At 39.6% G+C, this 15,089-nt stretch overlaps 1 protein-coding gene across 1 annotated transcript; it reads right to left on the minus strand.

Annotated features, from left to right (window-relative positions):
• Positions 1-7: 7 nt before the first annotated feature.
• hif1al (hypoxia inducible factor 1 subunit alpha, like) lies at positions 8-15,042 on the minus strand. The gene is made up of 15 exons (XM_044032273.1): positions 14,932-15,042; positions 6,639-6,829; positions 6,361-6,548; positions 6,057-6,141; positions 5,704-5,819; positions 5,340-5,524; positions 5,113-5,219; positions 4,807-4,954; positions 4,252-4,523; positions 3,948-4,111; positions 3,740-3,838; positions 2,859-3,013; positions 2,530-2,629; positions 1,978-2,101; positions 8-1,450 (listed from the first exon to the last, which is right to left on the minus strand). The coding sequence occupies exons 1-15, from the start codon at positions 14,964-14,966 to the stop codon at positions 1,383-1,385; spliced, it is 2,037 nt and encodes a 678-aa protein (XP_043888208.1). The 5' UTR covers positions 14,967-15,042; the 3' UTR covers positions 8-1,382.
• Positions 15,043-15,089: the final 47 nt, after the last annotated feature.

Raw genomic sequence — 15,089 nt, forward strand, 5'->3', positions numbered from 1 at the left:
AAAGTGGTACATACAGACCATTTAGACCAAGTTAAAAGCCAACTGCTTTAATATTTTACATTTACTGATGAGCTTCTTTTTTTTTTTTACACACAGACCACAAAACTGCTTCTGCTTCAGCAGCTTTAATTAGTTTAAGAATGCAAACAGGATAAACTTTTAAAAATAAAAGAAAAAATATAACAGTATTTCTCCATCATATTAAATAACCACGGTCTAACCATTTAGAGCAGATCCTGTGGGTAACACAGGCTGTTACTGAAATGCCTTCTACTAAAAAGATACAAGGCACAAACAGCTATGTGTTATAAAAAAAAAATTCCAATTTCACATTAAATGTGGATGGTTTGAGGGTTTATGTAGCAAACATCACCGTACAACTGAGAAACACTAGTCTACAATCAGCTTATATATGAAATTTATGTGACAAAAACAAGATTACTAGTGTTACTTACACTTCTAATGAGAATCTAAGCGGGCTAACTCTACTGTTCATCTCATTAACTGCGTCAGCACGGAAATTTTAATCAGATTATATATTTGAAATTATAATCAAACTAAATCAAACCATGCATCGATCGACATTCTGATCGCACGTGAATCAAAACAGAGGAAACCGTTCAGTCACACCTCATGTGTCTGAAGATTCCTGTGACCTCACAGGCAGTATTGTATAAACCCCACCCACCCAATAACTCAGCATGACAAACAACATGACTTACTAGTTGCGGACTCACAGTTTAGAACTTTGACTAAAAAAAAAAAGATGTACAATATGTCACTGAAGAATGACGCCACTGATATTCGCAAGTCTGTTTGTTGGTGTGATTGATTTGATTGTTACGGCAGTGAGAGCAATTTTTCAAAAACACAAATGAAGAGAATTATGGGAATAACGGGAGCTTGTTCTTTACATGGGTAAATGATGACAGAAGCACCAAACAGATTACAAGTTCGATTTAGCTGCAAAGATTTGTCTCACTGTCAAACTCATGCAGGATTTCTTATATTTCAACGTTAGCACCACCTGCTGTTTCCTTCAAACACACCGACCACATTAAATCACAGATAGCATGTAACATGAAAGAACATGTGACTTTGCAGTATTATGTTAAAGAGAGAGAATTCTAACACCACTACTCTCATCTATGAAACATCATTGGCTCCGGTTTGATAGTGAGATATGGATGAGAAAACACATTAGTAACCTGTTCTGGTTCAAGCTACAAGCAGTGACGTCTAGTCGACCATACAGCACAGTTATACAGCATGTGTGAGTCTATGGGTTCATGTGTATACATGTTTGTGTTGCACTAGCATATGTGCGGATGAGTATGGCATTGTCTTTTTGTCAAAACCTCTGTGAACTGACAAAGGCTCTGTCAAGTCATGGGCGAGAGAGGTGCAGACAGGTCAGGGGGGCGTGGTATGAATACGTCCCTCATCAGAGCTGGAAGAAAAAACACAAAAGACAAATGTTGCAAACCAGTACCACAAACTACAACGTGTGAAGAACGAAGAAGCCTCTCAAGATCAGACAGACCAAATGTCTCCTACTTAACCCAAGCCAATCCAGTTGCCTACAGCCAACACCTGAAGCGGCATGCATTTATTTCGTCCACCAGAGGGCATCATGTCCCATGGAATTTGTGTGATCAGGGCCCTGGCCTACAGTCACAAATCTGGGTTTTAAAATGCACAGTGATTTTAAATTGGACCGTCAAATGTTAGACATGCTCCTTCACTGTCCACTGTCCAAACGCATCTTAAAACCCATTTTTACTCTTTGGCTTTCGACCCAGTATGAGACGTTGGTTTTATCTTTTTTATAGTTTTATTGTATGGCTTGTTTATTTATGTGTTTGTTTTACTTTCTACAGTGTTTTATTGTTTGTTCTTAGGTCTATTAGGTATTGTGTTTTATTTATAGCAATAAAGTTGGATTGGATAGAGAAGGGTGCTGTGTGTCTGTCTTACCTGCAGTATCACACAGTCCCTGCATCCCTCCTAAAACAGGGTCTCTGTCTGTGAGCAGTTTGCTCCGCCCTCTTGGGGCGAGGTCTAAGATCAAATCTGATTGGTCGGTATCCTCCAGACAGCCCTGAACATAGAGTTAAAAAAAAAAAGACAGACGGAAAACATGGAGTACAGTTATACAGTTGAGATAAAACAGAACACAAGTGAACACTGAAAACTTTATATCAGGGTTCAGGAAAGTTTTAAACTATACAGGTTTACTGAACGTGAGGGAAAGTAAGAACCTAATGTAAAGTGAGTGAGGATGAACCTGGATTAAATCACCTGTGTGTGGCGCATGTAGCATGAGCTTTTTATCACTTTCTCTTAATAGGCTGTGTGGCATTTTGCTGCTACATCCATGTCCCGTGTTTTGAGAAAAAAAATCTATTTCTTCCCACATTTTCTGTCATTATATATTGAGGAAATCAATATTTGTCATTTGTTTCAGAAAACCGTGGACGAACGTCAACTTGTTAACTATTTTCAATTTTCTTTCTTTCTTGCACTCACCAACATTTTGTGGCTGAGAAGAATTTCCTCTGCTGTTGACAAAGAACCTTGTTTTGGCCTCTTTTCCAGAAACGACAGGTCCTTGTCTGTGACCAGAGCTCTACAGAAACGTAAAGATTCCAGTTTTATTGTACTTGAATGCAATTTTCATCAGGCACTACCCTCAGGACATGTGTGATTCTTCATTTCAGGTGATTACATGATGAAACATAATCATAACTTTAAATATTAAGTATGAAGCACATTTTCTACCTTGTATCAGTGTTATTCTAGAAAAAGACATCAGGTACATAAATATCTAACTGCTGTCTTTGACATGTGCCTCATACCGTTTCCTGTTCAGTGTGATAGCAGGAGACACAACTGAAGGTTCTGAAGAAGGGCCATTGGTTTCCTCAGGTAAACTGCTGAGGAAGGTAAGCTGGAAATCGTCGTCCATAGAGATGTAAGGAGCCAACATTTCCAGATCCATCTCATCCATGTTCTGAGAAAAGACAGGAAAGTGAAAAAATGTCCAAACATCCACATACCAACAGAAACCAGTCAAGAACAGAGCTGTATTAGTATTTATTACAAGGGGGGCAATTTAGTTTTTGATTTTTTTCTTTTTTTCCCAGCTTCTCCCATTAGGGGTCACCACAGCGCATCGTCTGCCACTGACTTACATTCACAGATTTAAGAATGTTTATTGTTTACTACCTTTATCTTTATTGTCTTTGTTGCTGTGACACTGTACATTTCCCCATTGCAAGACTAATAAAGGACTATCTTATCTTATCTTGTCCTTTCCCTTGTGTCCTCTTGTGTTACCCCAATTGCCCTCATGTCCTCTTCACAACATCCATGAACCATGGCATTTTATTTCTAAATCGTCAAAATTAATTAATCTTGTTCCATTGAACACAAGTATTTCTTTTATTTTAAAGTTCAAACATTTCTTGATAAAATCTGAATCTGACCTCGTCACCAGTAAGGATTTGAAAAGATAAGTATTTCATATTCTTCATGGTCGATTTTGACAATTTGTATCAATAATTTCTAAATTCCAACAAGATAGATTTTCCTCTAAGATTTATGCTCCAAATAATTGTTTGCAATAAATCATAGATATGTGGATAAATAGGTAGATGTTATTAGTGACACAGATGCAGTTAAAAAAACCAAATAAAAACACAGTCGTAAGAGGCGATGGCATGTTTTCTCCTCTGACCTCCAGGTTTTTTTTTTGCTGTTGCCCATCTTCTTGCCATGTGGCAAAGAACTTCTCCACTTCACTTGTGTCCATCTGCTCCTCGTCCTCACTGGAGTTCTGAGGAAGATCAGCAAATTCACAGACAAAGAAAAATATGAGTTAAACCAAACCGAGATACTAATACAGTCATTTTCCAAAGTTTTTGAAAGATTTCAATGCTTATTACAGGAACAGGATCCACTGAGGGGACTGGTGATGCAGATGGTGGTGGTGTGATGGGGTCAAAGATGGGTGTGAGGAGCTGTAGCAGCTCTGGAGTGCATAGTTTCTGAGGTTGTTCCGGCACCAAGTTCAAAGTCTTTGGACTGATGAATGACAGCTCAACAAAGCCTGATGGAGACAGAAAACACCAGAAGCTCAGAAAATAGAAGATTGAAACACATATAATAAACCAATGAGAGATTAGGTTAAAAATTTAAAAGATGCCATAATCACTGCTCCTTAATACTAATTCCATTTGTCCATCTCACCTGCTGGTGGTTTGACTGCATCTTTATCCTCAGTAGCCAAGTCAAGCTCCTCTGGTTTCTCCTTCTGTTTGATGAGGAGCTTTGCAGCACTGCTGGATTCTGAACCCACCTCCTCGGTCTGACTGAAGTTAGTGAGATGCCCCCCTTCCGAGTCAGGGGTCTCCAGGTCCTCTGGTGTAGGTGGAGGCGCCGGTGACAGGGGTTCAGCTTTCATGAGGCGGTCACAACGGAGCTGCTCGACCGAGAAAACAACATCTGGCTGCTCCACAGCACTGCAGAAGAGTTCCCCATTTTATCAATTTAAAAAATATATATTTTTATCTAAAGAAAACTGCTTCCTATCTAATCTCTTTTAAAATAGGATACACTGGACCAATCATTACTAAAGTGTTAGGTTACAGTCATTTGCGTTCTGTTCTTCGTGTAATACTTCCATATGCCACGTGAGGGGGCTCATACACGTTACTGTATAGTATCAGTCTGCTATTGTTTTAAAAAAGGAAAATGTAGTGGAATTCTTTTTCACACTTTGAAGGAAAAGTATTTAGGAAGTACCTGAGGATGAAGTTTAGGCAGACAATGGCCTCGGGCTGCGACGTCTTGTTGCTGTAGAGGACAGTCGCCTGAGTCTCTGCCCACACAAAGCCACCGCTGTTCGCCAGGAAGCGGTAGTGGCTGGTGCTCACCTGACCTTTGGTCAGCACTACAGGAAGACACATACAGAAATACAACAAATGATTTAACTACAGATACAAAATACAGTGAAAAACCTGAAATACACTTATGTTCTTGCAATAGTGCCTGAAAATAAACAAGGTTCAAAGTGATTCATCTCTTCTACACACACACACACACACTCACATGTGTGCAGACTTTTGTTGACGTGATCAGAGTCGAGTGCATGGTGGAACTCATAGGCTGAGCGACCAATTAGATCATCTGGTTTGTATCCTATCAACTCTGTTACCCTGGAAACAAAGGGAACAATACACATGAGAGAGTTCTAGTCTTTTCTCTATCTGTAATATTCAGTTTGTCTTGACTCCCACACAAAGGAAGGAGGTCAAAGGTGACGGTGTTCATCCTACCTGCCCTCGCAGTGTGTGAACCGCAGGTCCATACTGTGGCGGGTCAGGAAAGTGCATGTATCCAGAGGGAACTCAACACTGGATGGGTGAGGGATGGGCTCACACAACAAAGTCATCACTCTGGCAGCAAGGGGCAGAGTGGAGCTACTGCCAAAAGGACGCATGTGACCACTGCAGTGGAGAACCTGGAGAAAAAGAGAACATAGAGTTAAGATGGGCGAGGAAGAAACCAAGTCTTTTCACATCTTACTTTACTGAAAACAAACAAGTTATTTCGAAGTCAAACTTCAGAAGTGTTTGAAGTTTTCATAACATTTATAACTGGACAACAACGATGTTTCTATATTACAGTAGTAAAACAAACCTTCCAGGTTGCAGACTTGATGTTGACTGTGCGCCCCCTGCTGGTCAGGGTGCTTTTTATTCGCAGGAAGAAGTTTCTCTCAGTCAGATGTTCTTTTGCTGATTTCTTATTCAACCCTAAAAACAACATGAAAAAATTAACAAAATAAGACCGGTGTTCATCAACAAGTTGCCTTTCTTAGTTTTGTTTCCAAAATGTGTATTTTCACATAAACACCCTTCAGTGGTTAAAGGGTTCGCAGTCATTACTGGAAATTTCATCTAGTTTAATTACTTGATAATACCAAAACAATGAAAAATAAAAATAAATGATGCATCTCATCATCTTCTAACACAAAAAACAATGCGACTGACCTGGCCGTGGAGTCAACATGTCTCTGAGCTCCTCTTGATCGCAGGGATGAACAAAGTCGTAAACACTCTGACCCAGCAGCTCCAGCTGTGGACGACAAGAACAACAAGTGTCACTCACAAACAGGTTGACTGATTGTAATCATCATTGTAAAGTGATCATCGTAAACATCTGTAAATAAATAAATAAATAAATAAATAAATAAAATATAGACAAATTTTCATATGGACATGTATCAGCAAATATAAATGGTGATAGCTATATGTCCATGAAAGGCTCAGCCTGCAGCCAGTGTTCATGCTGTACCTGTGTGATGCCAATGTGTTTGTTGACATTTTCTGTCAGGTAGATCATGTCTCCTTCCTCTGTTAAAACCATGAGGAAACCTGCCAATGCCTGAGGATAGAAAGCATCCATTTGATCCTCCTCTTCCTCCTCTTCCTCTTCCTCCATGTCCTCTGTATCCTCCTTCTCCTCCTCCTCCTTATTCTCAGCTGTTGTTAAAAGGGACTTATTATTTCAGAGTGATGTTTTCAGTGGCCTATTAAAACATTTCCTATGACCTATGATAGCATGAGTCTTACCGGATCGCAGGAGGCGCCGCATGCGTAGGGCACTGAGGGTGACTCTCATGATGGCGGCTTTGTCCAGGTGCGTGGACACCCGTCGGGGGAGCGGAAGAGTACGAGCAAGCTCATAAAACACCTCTGTCTCTTGACTCCGCCTACACCTGGCTGCATCACGAGAACGCAGCTTCCGCTGCTCAGAACTGCTCCTGCGAGAGGAAGAAGAGGATAAAGATGAAGGATGAATATAAAACCAGGAACAGAAGAAAAGACTTTAATTACTGCTCACTGACCCCTGCAGCTCGAGTTGAAACAAATTTTCTTTTTACAGTTGGTTGACGTAAAATACATTGTTCAAGACTTAGACTGGTGTTATTGTCATTTAGTATACAACAAGTGTACCCAGAACGAAATTTTGTTGCAATTTGCTCAGCAACAGAACAAGGTTAAAATATAAAATTATGTCAAACTATATAACGGTTAAAAAAAATAAATATAAGAGTATATTGATGAATACAGCAGCAGAATACTAGTAAAGTGACCTGTGGAGTTGGCACTAGTGCAAAAAAAGTTTTTTGGAGCAGTAGAATATCTGTGCCAAATGTGTAGGGATTATTTTCAAAAGTTATTTATTATGTTTTCACAGGCAAAAAAAAGAGAGTTTTAGGGGTCAGAGTGACTTTTCCTACAGGTGTTACTACTGTTCATAAAAACATGTGACCTTGACTTTCAAACAAAAAAAGAACAGGCATTTGTCCAAGAACAACAGACATTCCTCCTCACTTCACATCTTTGCCTTATTGACAACATAACCTCAGATCTAACACGTTTCACCACACAGTTCTTCTGCTGGGCAAAACCAGTTTACAGTGTTTACTTGGACTCAAAAAAAGAACATCGCTGTATGTAAACAGATGATCAAAAGGGAAAAAATTTAATCGTGACACCAAAAGCACCGACTGTTGTGAATTGTTTCATACCGGTACATGAGTGCGCTGTTTTTACTTTTAATGTGTCAAATCATCATAACTGTAAATACGGCAACAGTATTTAAAGCATATACACTGAACAATATGTATATATAAACTCAACACTCGGGCATTTTGTAATGGATTGTTAAGGTCTTAAGTAGGGGTGGAACGGTTCACTAAAGCCACAGTTCGGTTTTGGGTTCAGTTCTGTTGTTTTTATTCCTATTTTTTTACACTCATACCATGTATCAGATCTACAGCCTAATAATTAGATTTTTTCTGCAGCTAAGCACATCATTTTAACAATCCAGAGATTTTGAACCAGTAAGAGTAGAGACATTGCTGCATTTACATGTTTATATACTCTAGTTTCCATTCCATTCTGTCACTGCTTGTGTCAGTGCTTCAGAAAGATGCTCACCTGTGTGGCTTTCATAAAGTGGGCGGGTCTGCAAAAGGGAGCTTTTCATCTTCTACTCTGAATTAATGTAATGAGCAGTCACAGTTAGAAAACTTTCAGTGGCCCTGGAGGTCCATCCATCTGTAGTAAGAGCCACGTAAGCTGTGTCGGACAATTCGTCATAGTGTCTCTTCATAAAGTTCAGGAATTACTGTGTTGCTGAAGTGATGGCAGGATGGAATATTATACCGTGGCTCAAGTACTTTAATCATATGCTGAAATCCTGCATCCTCCATCACGGCATAAGGCTGCATATCTTTTGCTATAAACACCACCATTGCTTTACTTATGGCTTTTGACCTGTCTGATTCCTCACCAAGTGCCTGTTTAAGTGCTGCGGGGAGCAGAAGTTGCTTTTTCTTACATGACTCTCTCTTTTTTGCTTGAGCTGTCAAGCACAAGAAAAATTGGGGGTGATGTCTCCGCAGATGTGCTAGCATATTTGAGCAGTGCTTACATGTAGTTAGAGTTTTGTCCATCAACTTTTTAACTGCTGTCATCATAGGTTACAGCAAATCCTTAATGCTCCCACACAAGAGAACGAAACGATGCTGCTGCAGGCGCATCCTCCAACTCTGGGGCTCCTCCTGCGTCTTCTCGTGACATTTTTGCAACTGACCTGCTGCACTCAAACGTACACACCTCCTAGTACCAAATGTGAAAAAAAAAAACTTCACTGTGTTACTGGCGCAACACTTAAGCGCCATAAACCGAACAGTACCTACGTGTCCCGAACCGACAAGCATACCAAATGGAATGGATTTTTTGAATAAGCGTTCCATCCATAGTCTTTAGTTTTTTCGTGGGAACATTTCACTTCCCCTGAGGGAGTTCTCCCCCTCCAAACAGCAAAAACCACAGCCAAGCACTTACGTCATGTCATGCAAACTTATCTATGGTGTTTTTAAAGTTGGAATCTTTTTAGACCTTAATTTCTACAGGGACTGAGGAGTTCAATTCTATAACATTCCTGTATTTTCTGAGCGGACAAAGTGAGAACAGGACTCATAGCAAAAATGTCCAAAACTAAAAAGGAACAAAATGTTATTTATTTCAGGTACTGGGAATCTGGCCCGATCCTGCCCGCCTCCTTCCCCCCTCTTTCCTCTTCCAGCTCTCAGTCCACCCTGCACTGCTGTGACCTCCATCAGAAAACATGTGCTGACAGGAGAAAAACAGGGACTTTTTTTCTATTCTTTTTCTCTTTTTTTTTTACACATTAGATTTGACAGAGTTTGCACAGTGGTCCTCTGCACAATAACATCAAATTAGATGCAGAAACCATACAAGAACCCATTTAAACAAAGTAACAAAACTTACACAATGACTGTCCTTTGCTATTTCAGAAACTTTTATGACGTCAAAGCAACAGCAATCAAGTTATCAAGGAAAGCAATAAAAGGGAGGATTAAAGAACTGTGAGTGCAGAGCTCACTCAGACGGACGTGGCAGTCAGCAAACAACAAAAATCCAACCGGACTCCCAGTAAATTATTAATCAGCATAAGGATAGGACAAAGGATCACAGCTGAGAGTAAGTCTACTGTTTAACATTTGGGGATTATTGTCAGAAAGTGAATGGAGTACACATAGGTGTGTTAGTATAAGAGTATAATCCTTAAATAATGTACTTTAGGCACAAAGTCCTTGCTTTGGGATGGCCGTCATCTTGTGCCACTATGTTTATACAGCAGCCAGCATGGACAAACCAGAAAGAGTCTGCTTTAAAGCAAAACATTACTATGCAAAAGCAAGCCCACATAAACCAGATAAATGAACCACAATCAAAACATCTGTACCTAAGAACTGTCAAAACTTATTGTGGACAAAATCCTTTCCAGTATATTAGTTTCCTGATGTGGTCATAGGAAAGGTGTGAGTGGAGGAGGAGTCCTTCCATTTGTAATCAGCAGACCAAATATTAAATGTCACAAATTCTTACACCCCAGACCTCAACTCCTTTGGCATTATCACACTTTTAAATGACAACCCAAAAGACTGGAGGACATGTACATGACTGTATATTGGGATGACACCTGACTTTCCTCATCATACTTGCTGCAGTAGTTCACAGTCCTTTCAGTGTGCAAATACAAAGCATTTGTTCATGTTGTCCCATAACCTGCAGCAGCACAGACGTGTAAAATAAGGTGCAAGGACACAGTCTACCAAAGACAACCTACAGTATAAATGTCCTGGGCAGTAAGTGTTTGGCAGGTTGAAGAAAGATATGGAAAGATGGTTAGCAAATCTGGTTAGATGGCTGCCCAGTCTCTGAAAAACAATCTGAAGAGTGGTGTAAAAATATTATCTCTGCCATGTGTTATATCAATACTAAGTATTAATAAATAAATCAAGTTTTAATTTTCTCAACTTCTTTTGTCATTTTCTGTCCATGCTTAAAACCTTTTCTTCAAAATTTCACTCAAGACCAAAATATTCTATCTTAAAAAATATTTGATATCTACTGATTTATTTTTCATTGTGATCATATTATTTTGACAATGCTGCACAGTGAAACCTTTCCACTGCCACGTGTCCCTGGTCACTTTTGCAGTAAATGAAGAAGATGACCTAACTGTCTTGACATGATGAGATGTAAAAAGTGACCTTTTACAGAAGTGACAGGCCTCAAATTACAGGATGAAAAGCGTACAGCCAAGCAACAGAGAGCCCAACCACTTTGCATACTTCCTGCACATTTTCAACTGCTTTGAAATTGTATTACAATTCTCAAACCACTTTGAGAGAGGCAATTGTAACAATGGCCGTCATAATCCATCACATGTTGTCCCTTATGTGAGTGAAATGTTTATCAAGTGCAATAAAATCACTGGCACAAAAAATTCATTAAAATTGTTGTAGAACTTTCTAGCAGGCAAAGCTATCATTCTATTTATCTATGTAGTGTTATAATTGGTATCAAAGCCACTTTTGTTATACATTAACCTTTGTATGTGCCTTTGTAAATCTATCCATCATCAGAACCTGTACCACTTGTCGGTTTTACAAACAAAATGACTAGTCTAACAGCTGTTTAACTGCTGTCTAGCTACCACTAACTGTGTGTGAAATAAACCTTTAGAAAGTTCAAGTTGTACCCGCCGTACTTGTTCTGATTGCCCCTTCCAGATGGGAGTATTGAGCTGAAAGGATCAGCCAGTAAAAATCCGGACAATTGTAAAACACTAACACACTAACTGACCAAAATGTCTAAAACCCTAAACCAGGGCCTTAGAATTTGGCTTCTGTGCCCCCTTTACACCTGGTATAAAATTTTTCTGTGATCGAAATTGCAATCCGATAGCACCTAGCAGGATCTGACAAACCACTTTGGGAGGTGGTTGCCCAAATTGAACAGAAATACAATACAGTACAATAGCTCAATTTCATGTGCCGCTTACGTTGTTGATACAGCAACACACAGGATGTGACGCTGTAGTCTACTGCTGGAAATCTTTGCTGAGGAAGAGGGGAAGGTTACGTCAGGGGGATGGTCGCATAGCAATTGTGAATTTCTCTGTGACATGAACAATCTATGATCTTGATGCTGACACCAGATACAGGTGTAAATGCATGTGGTGAAGCGCTATCCGATTGCTATCTGATCACAGAAATGCATTTTAATGCCAGGTGTAAAGGGGGCCTTTTGGGTAGTGGTTGGAGATGCATTGTGACTGCAGTGAACAGAAGTGTAAATGCAAGAGTCTCCGATGCTTCACAGCTCCACCCACAACAATTATGTGAGCAGAAATATGATGGCTCTGAGCACAGCTAAACTGAAAGTGACAACAAAACTGCACAGTCTCCTGCACTTTCGTCAAAAACGACTTCAAAAAAGGAGGAGTCTATACAATAGTGCAAATTGATGTGCGGCTTAAGATTGACTTTAAGTTGTTGTTGATATGGCGACACACTGTAATCGGCTGCTGGGAATCTTTGCAGAAGAAGGGGGGAGATTTGGGGTGTGATACCGTGATTGGATAGCAGTCGGATCTCGATGTGGACACCGGAGATGCATGTTAATACCGCGTGTAAATGCATGTGGTGAAGCCAATCACTAATGATTCTAATGCCAAGTGTAAAGGGGGCCTAAGACCAGGCTTCCATCCCCATAAGGAATACTGGTCTCATACAAACGTACATGGGTGTCAGGTATTAAGACTTGGGTTATAGCCTAACAGATTATTTATGGGAAAAAGCCCACGTTTTCCTATTTATAGTAACTGCGGTATGGCTGCAACTATGTTGCCTGTTAATAGTACTACTACAAATGTAAATATAATACTGCTGCTTCTACTGCTAATAATAAACTGCCAAAATTGTTCAGTGAAACAATCTCTCACACAGGAACATGAAGTCTGCCAGCTGGGTGGAGAGTAAGAGAACAGCATGTCCTTGGTCAGAGTGCAGAGCTGTCTCTTATTGCTCAATACGAGCGTGTATTTGTGTGTGCGTGTGTATGCAGGAGGTATATTAAAGCCTGATTGTTCCACAAACACTAAAGGCGGTGTGTGCACTGGAGAACAAACAGTAGTTAAGTTGTTTATTTGCAGAGCATTCACAAAGATATGGAAGAGGAAAACACACCCACTCACTACGTCAAAAACAGACATGCCAGCAACTTCCTCCAACACACAGAAATGTAGGCTGTAGGTGAAAGTGTGGCTAGATGTCTTCTTGAGGACCAAACCAACTTAAGAAGCAAAGACATTTTTAGGAAAGTTTATGTTAGGTACAGCAATGTTAGGGTTAAGGTTAGGCATTTAGCTAAGATGGCTGAGGTTAGGGTAAGGGGCTAGGAAATGTATTAGGTCAATGAGTTTCCTCATTAAGACTGCCGTACAAGAATGTATTTGTACAGTATACACTGTGGTAAAAGAACACAGAGAACATGGTGTCCTCGGCTGTACTTAAATAGAGAAGGGGAGGGAGGGAGTGAGGGAGGGAGGGAGACAGAGAAAGACAGAGAGTTCTAAAACAGAGAGAAGCACAATATAAGGTCTAAAACAAAAACTGTGATGCTTCTTGCCAAATGCACATTTGTACTTCCTGTGATTAATGCATGTTCACGCATGTACACAAACACAAGCACACATACACAAATGCGTGTGCACACACACACACACACACACACACACACACACACAGACATACAAACTGAGAAGTCTCAAATCCCTGTTGACGTTTGCTGTAAATTTGAATACCAAGCTGAGCCCTGCTTTGTTTAGGTTGGAACATGATGTTCTCCAAAACAAAGAGTGTTGCAACAGTGAGGCTTTAATGTTAACTCAGCATTGTGTCACACTGCCACATTTAAACACTTGCATGTGCATGAAAGCATGAAACAACCTCTGAACTCAAATGTTGATATTAAAACAACTATTTACTGACTTTTGGACAACAATGATATCAATATACTTTGGACTGAAACAGCTGCCAATATTCTCTCTCATGACGCAATATCCACATAATAATAATACAACTAGTCTTCTTGACATTATTGCTAATTAAATGATTAAAAAGATAGATACATAATTATGATATGATTTCAATCACTTCACAGTCACTGTTCTCTACATAATTATCAACAACTAATTCTAGTTATTAGTAAATGTTTACAAATCATTCTCAGCCTGCATCATTAAACTGCAGCATCAGAAAAAAGGTCTAATGTGTAAAATTAAGATGAATTTATTTTTGGCAGAATTTGAATAATTATGCTTAATTGCTTTAAAACTGTACAATCACCCAAGTGTATGAATAGTTGTTTTTTCATTATCCCAGGATGAGCCTAATATCAGGAGCTGTCAGCTCTATGGAGGCCGCATTTTGGACCAGGGCTGATATTAATGACGTCAGCCCTGCTCAGCAGCTGCAAGCCACCACTCTGGCCGTGTAAATGCCAATAGTTTCTGCATCAACATATTCAGTGTCCCATGTCACCACAGTACATGTTGAACTACTGCCGACATAACATTTCTGACTGCAAGGAACGATATACTGGAAAGGAACTAGGCCTGGATTATAATTCTATTAACAATATAGACTGTAATATAATGTTCTGTTATAATATACTTTAAAATCACAAGTTACTGGTTGCTTTAGCTGTCGTTCCAGATCAAAACGTAATATTAATTTATCTGGCGTGATGGAATCTGTGTCTTAAGTACACATATAAAAATAGTGACATTATGCCAGTCAACACCTGGACAAGATCTCACTGTACCACAATATGACAAGTTATTACTCATGAGTCAAATGACCAGTCTGAGGAATGAATAAAGACTACTGTGGACGACAACAACAACGGACATTAAGCATCCTCTCGTAAAACGATAATATACCACAGGACACTTACGAAATATATATGTTTATACATTGTTGTATTTCAATATGTCCGCATGTTAATTTCCTGTATTACACAGGACTGAGTCTCGTGGTACTTTGTGTTCTTACAAGAGGATACTTACGCACATTTACAAATACAGATCCTATTTTAACAACATAGACTCTCAACAGCTGTACATGAACACACTCCACCGCAATGAAACAATATATTGCACACGTGTTAAATTAATGATTGCATATCACATAAATCGCATTAACTGCACCTGTTTTCGTAAAGCAGTACCGGTAAAAACAGACCCTGAGTACACCATTTACTAGAAAAAATATTTGACTAAAAGCTGTGAATACTGCTGCTCCTCAGCTCAGTGCTACTCAGCAAGCTAGCTGTTGTTTTCCACAGTGTTTTTGTCCATAGCTCCATGAGACTCATAACGGACAAGTTGCAGACTACAACATAATGAAAATGACACAAAAAACCAACATCGGATTCAAAACACGTCGAGTGAGAGTAAAATAAAACGCATTCTCACCGTTTGGTCGTTACCGTCCCGTCTTTTTTCTCCATGTTTGGACTGAATGCTGAGATAAGACTCCGCTTTCTTATGTTGTTTACAGCAACATGGCGCGATTATGTTCACCAACCCCCAGTCGCGTCAAGTTGGATAAAAAAAATACGACTTCCGTTACA

Source organism: Solea senegalensis, linkage group LG8 (genome assembly GCF_019176455.1).
Source record: "Solea senegalensis isolate Sse05_10M linkage group LG8, IFAPA_SoseM_1, whole genome shotgun sequence".
Classification (NCBI taxonomy): Eukaryota; Metazoa; Chordata; class Actinopteri; order Pleuronectiformes; family Soleidae; genus Solea; species Solea senegalensis.

Coding starts and splice junctions, on each gene's coding strand:
- hif1al (XM_044032273.1), bottom strand. CDS start 14,966: ATGGAGAAAAAAGACGGGACGGTAACGACCAAACG. Junction 3,014..3,739: donor AGCAAAAAAAAAACCTGGAG/GTCAGAGGAGAA, acceptor GTCTTTTCTCAG/AACATGGATGAGATGGATCT. Junction 2,630..2,858: donor ATCACACTGAACAGGAAACG/GTATGAGGCACA, acceptor ACGTTTCTGTAG/AGCTCTGGTCACAGACAAGG.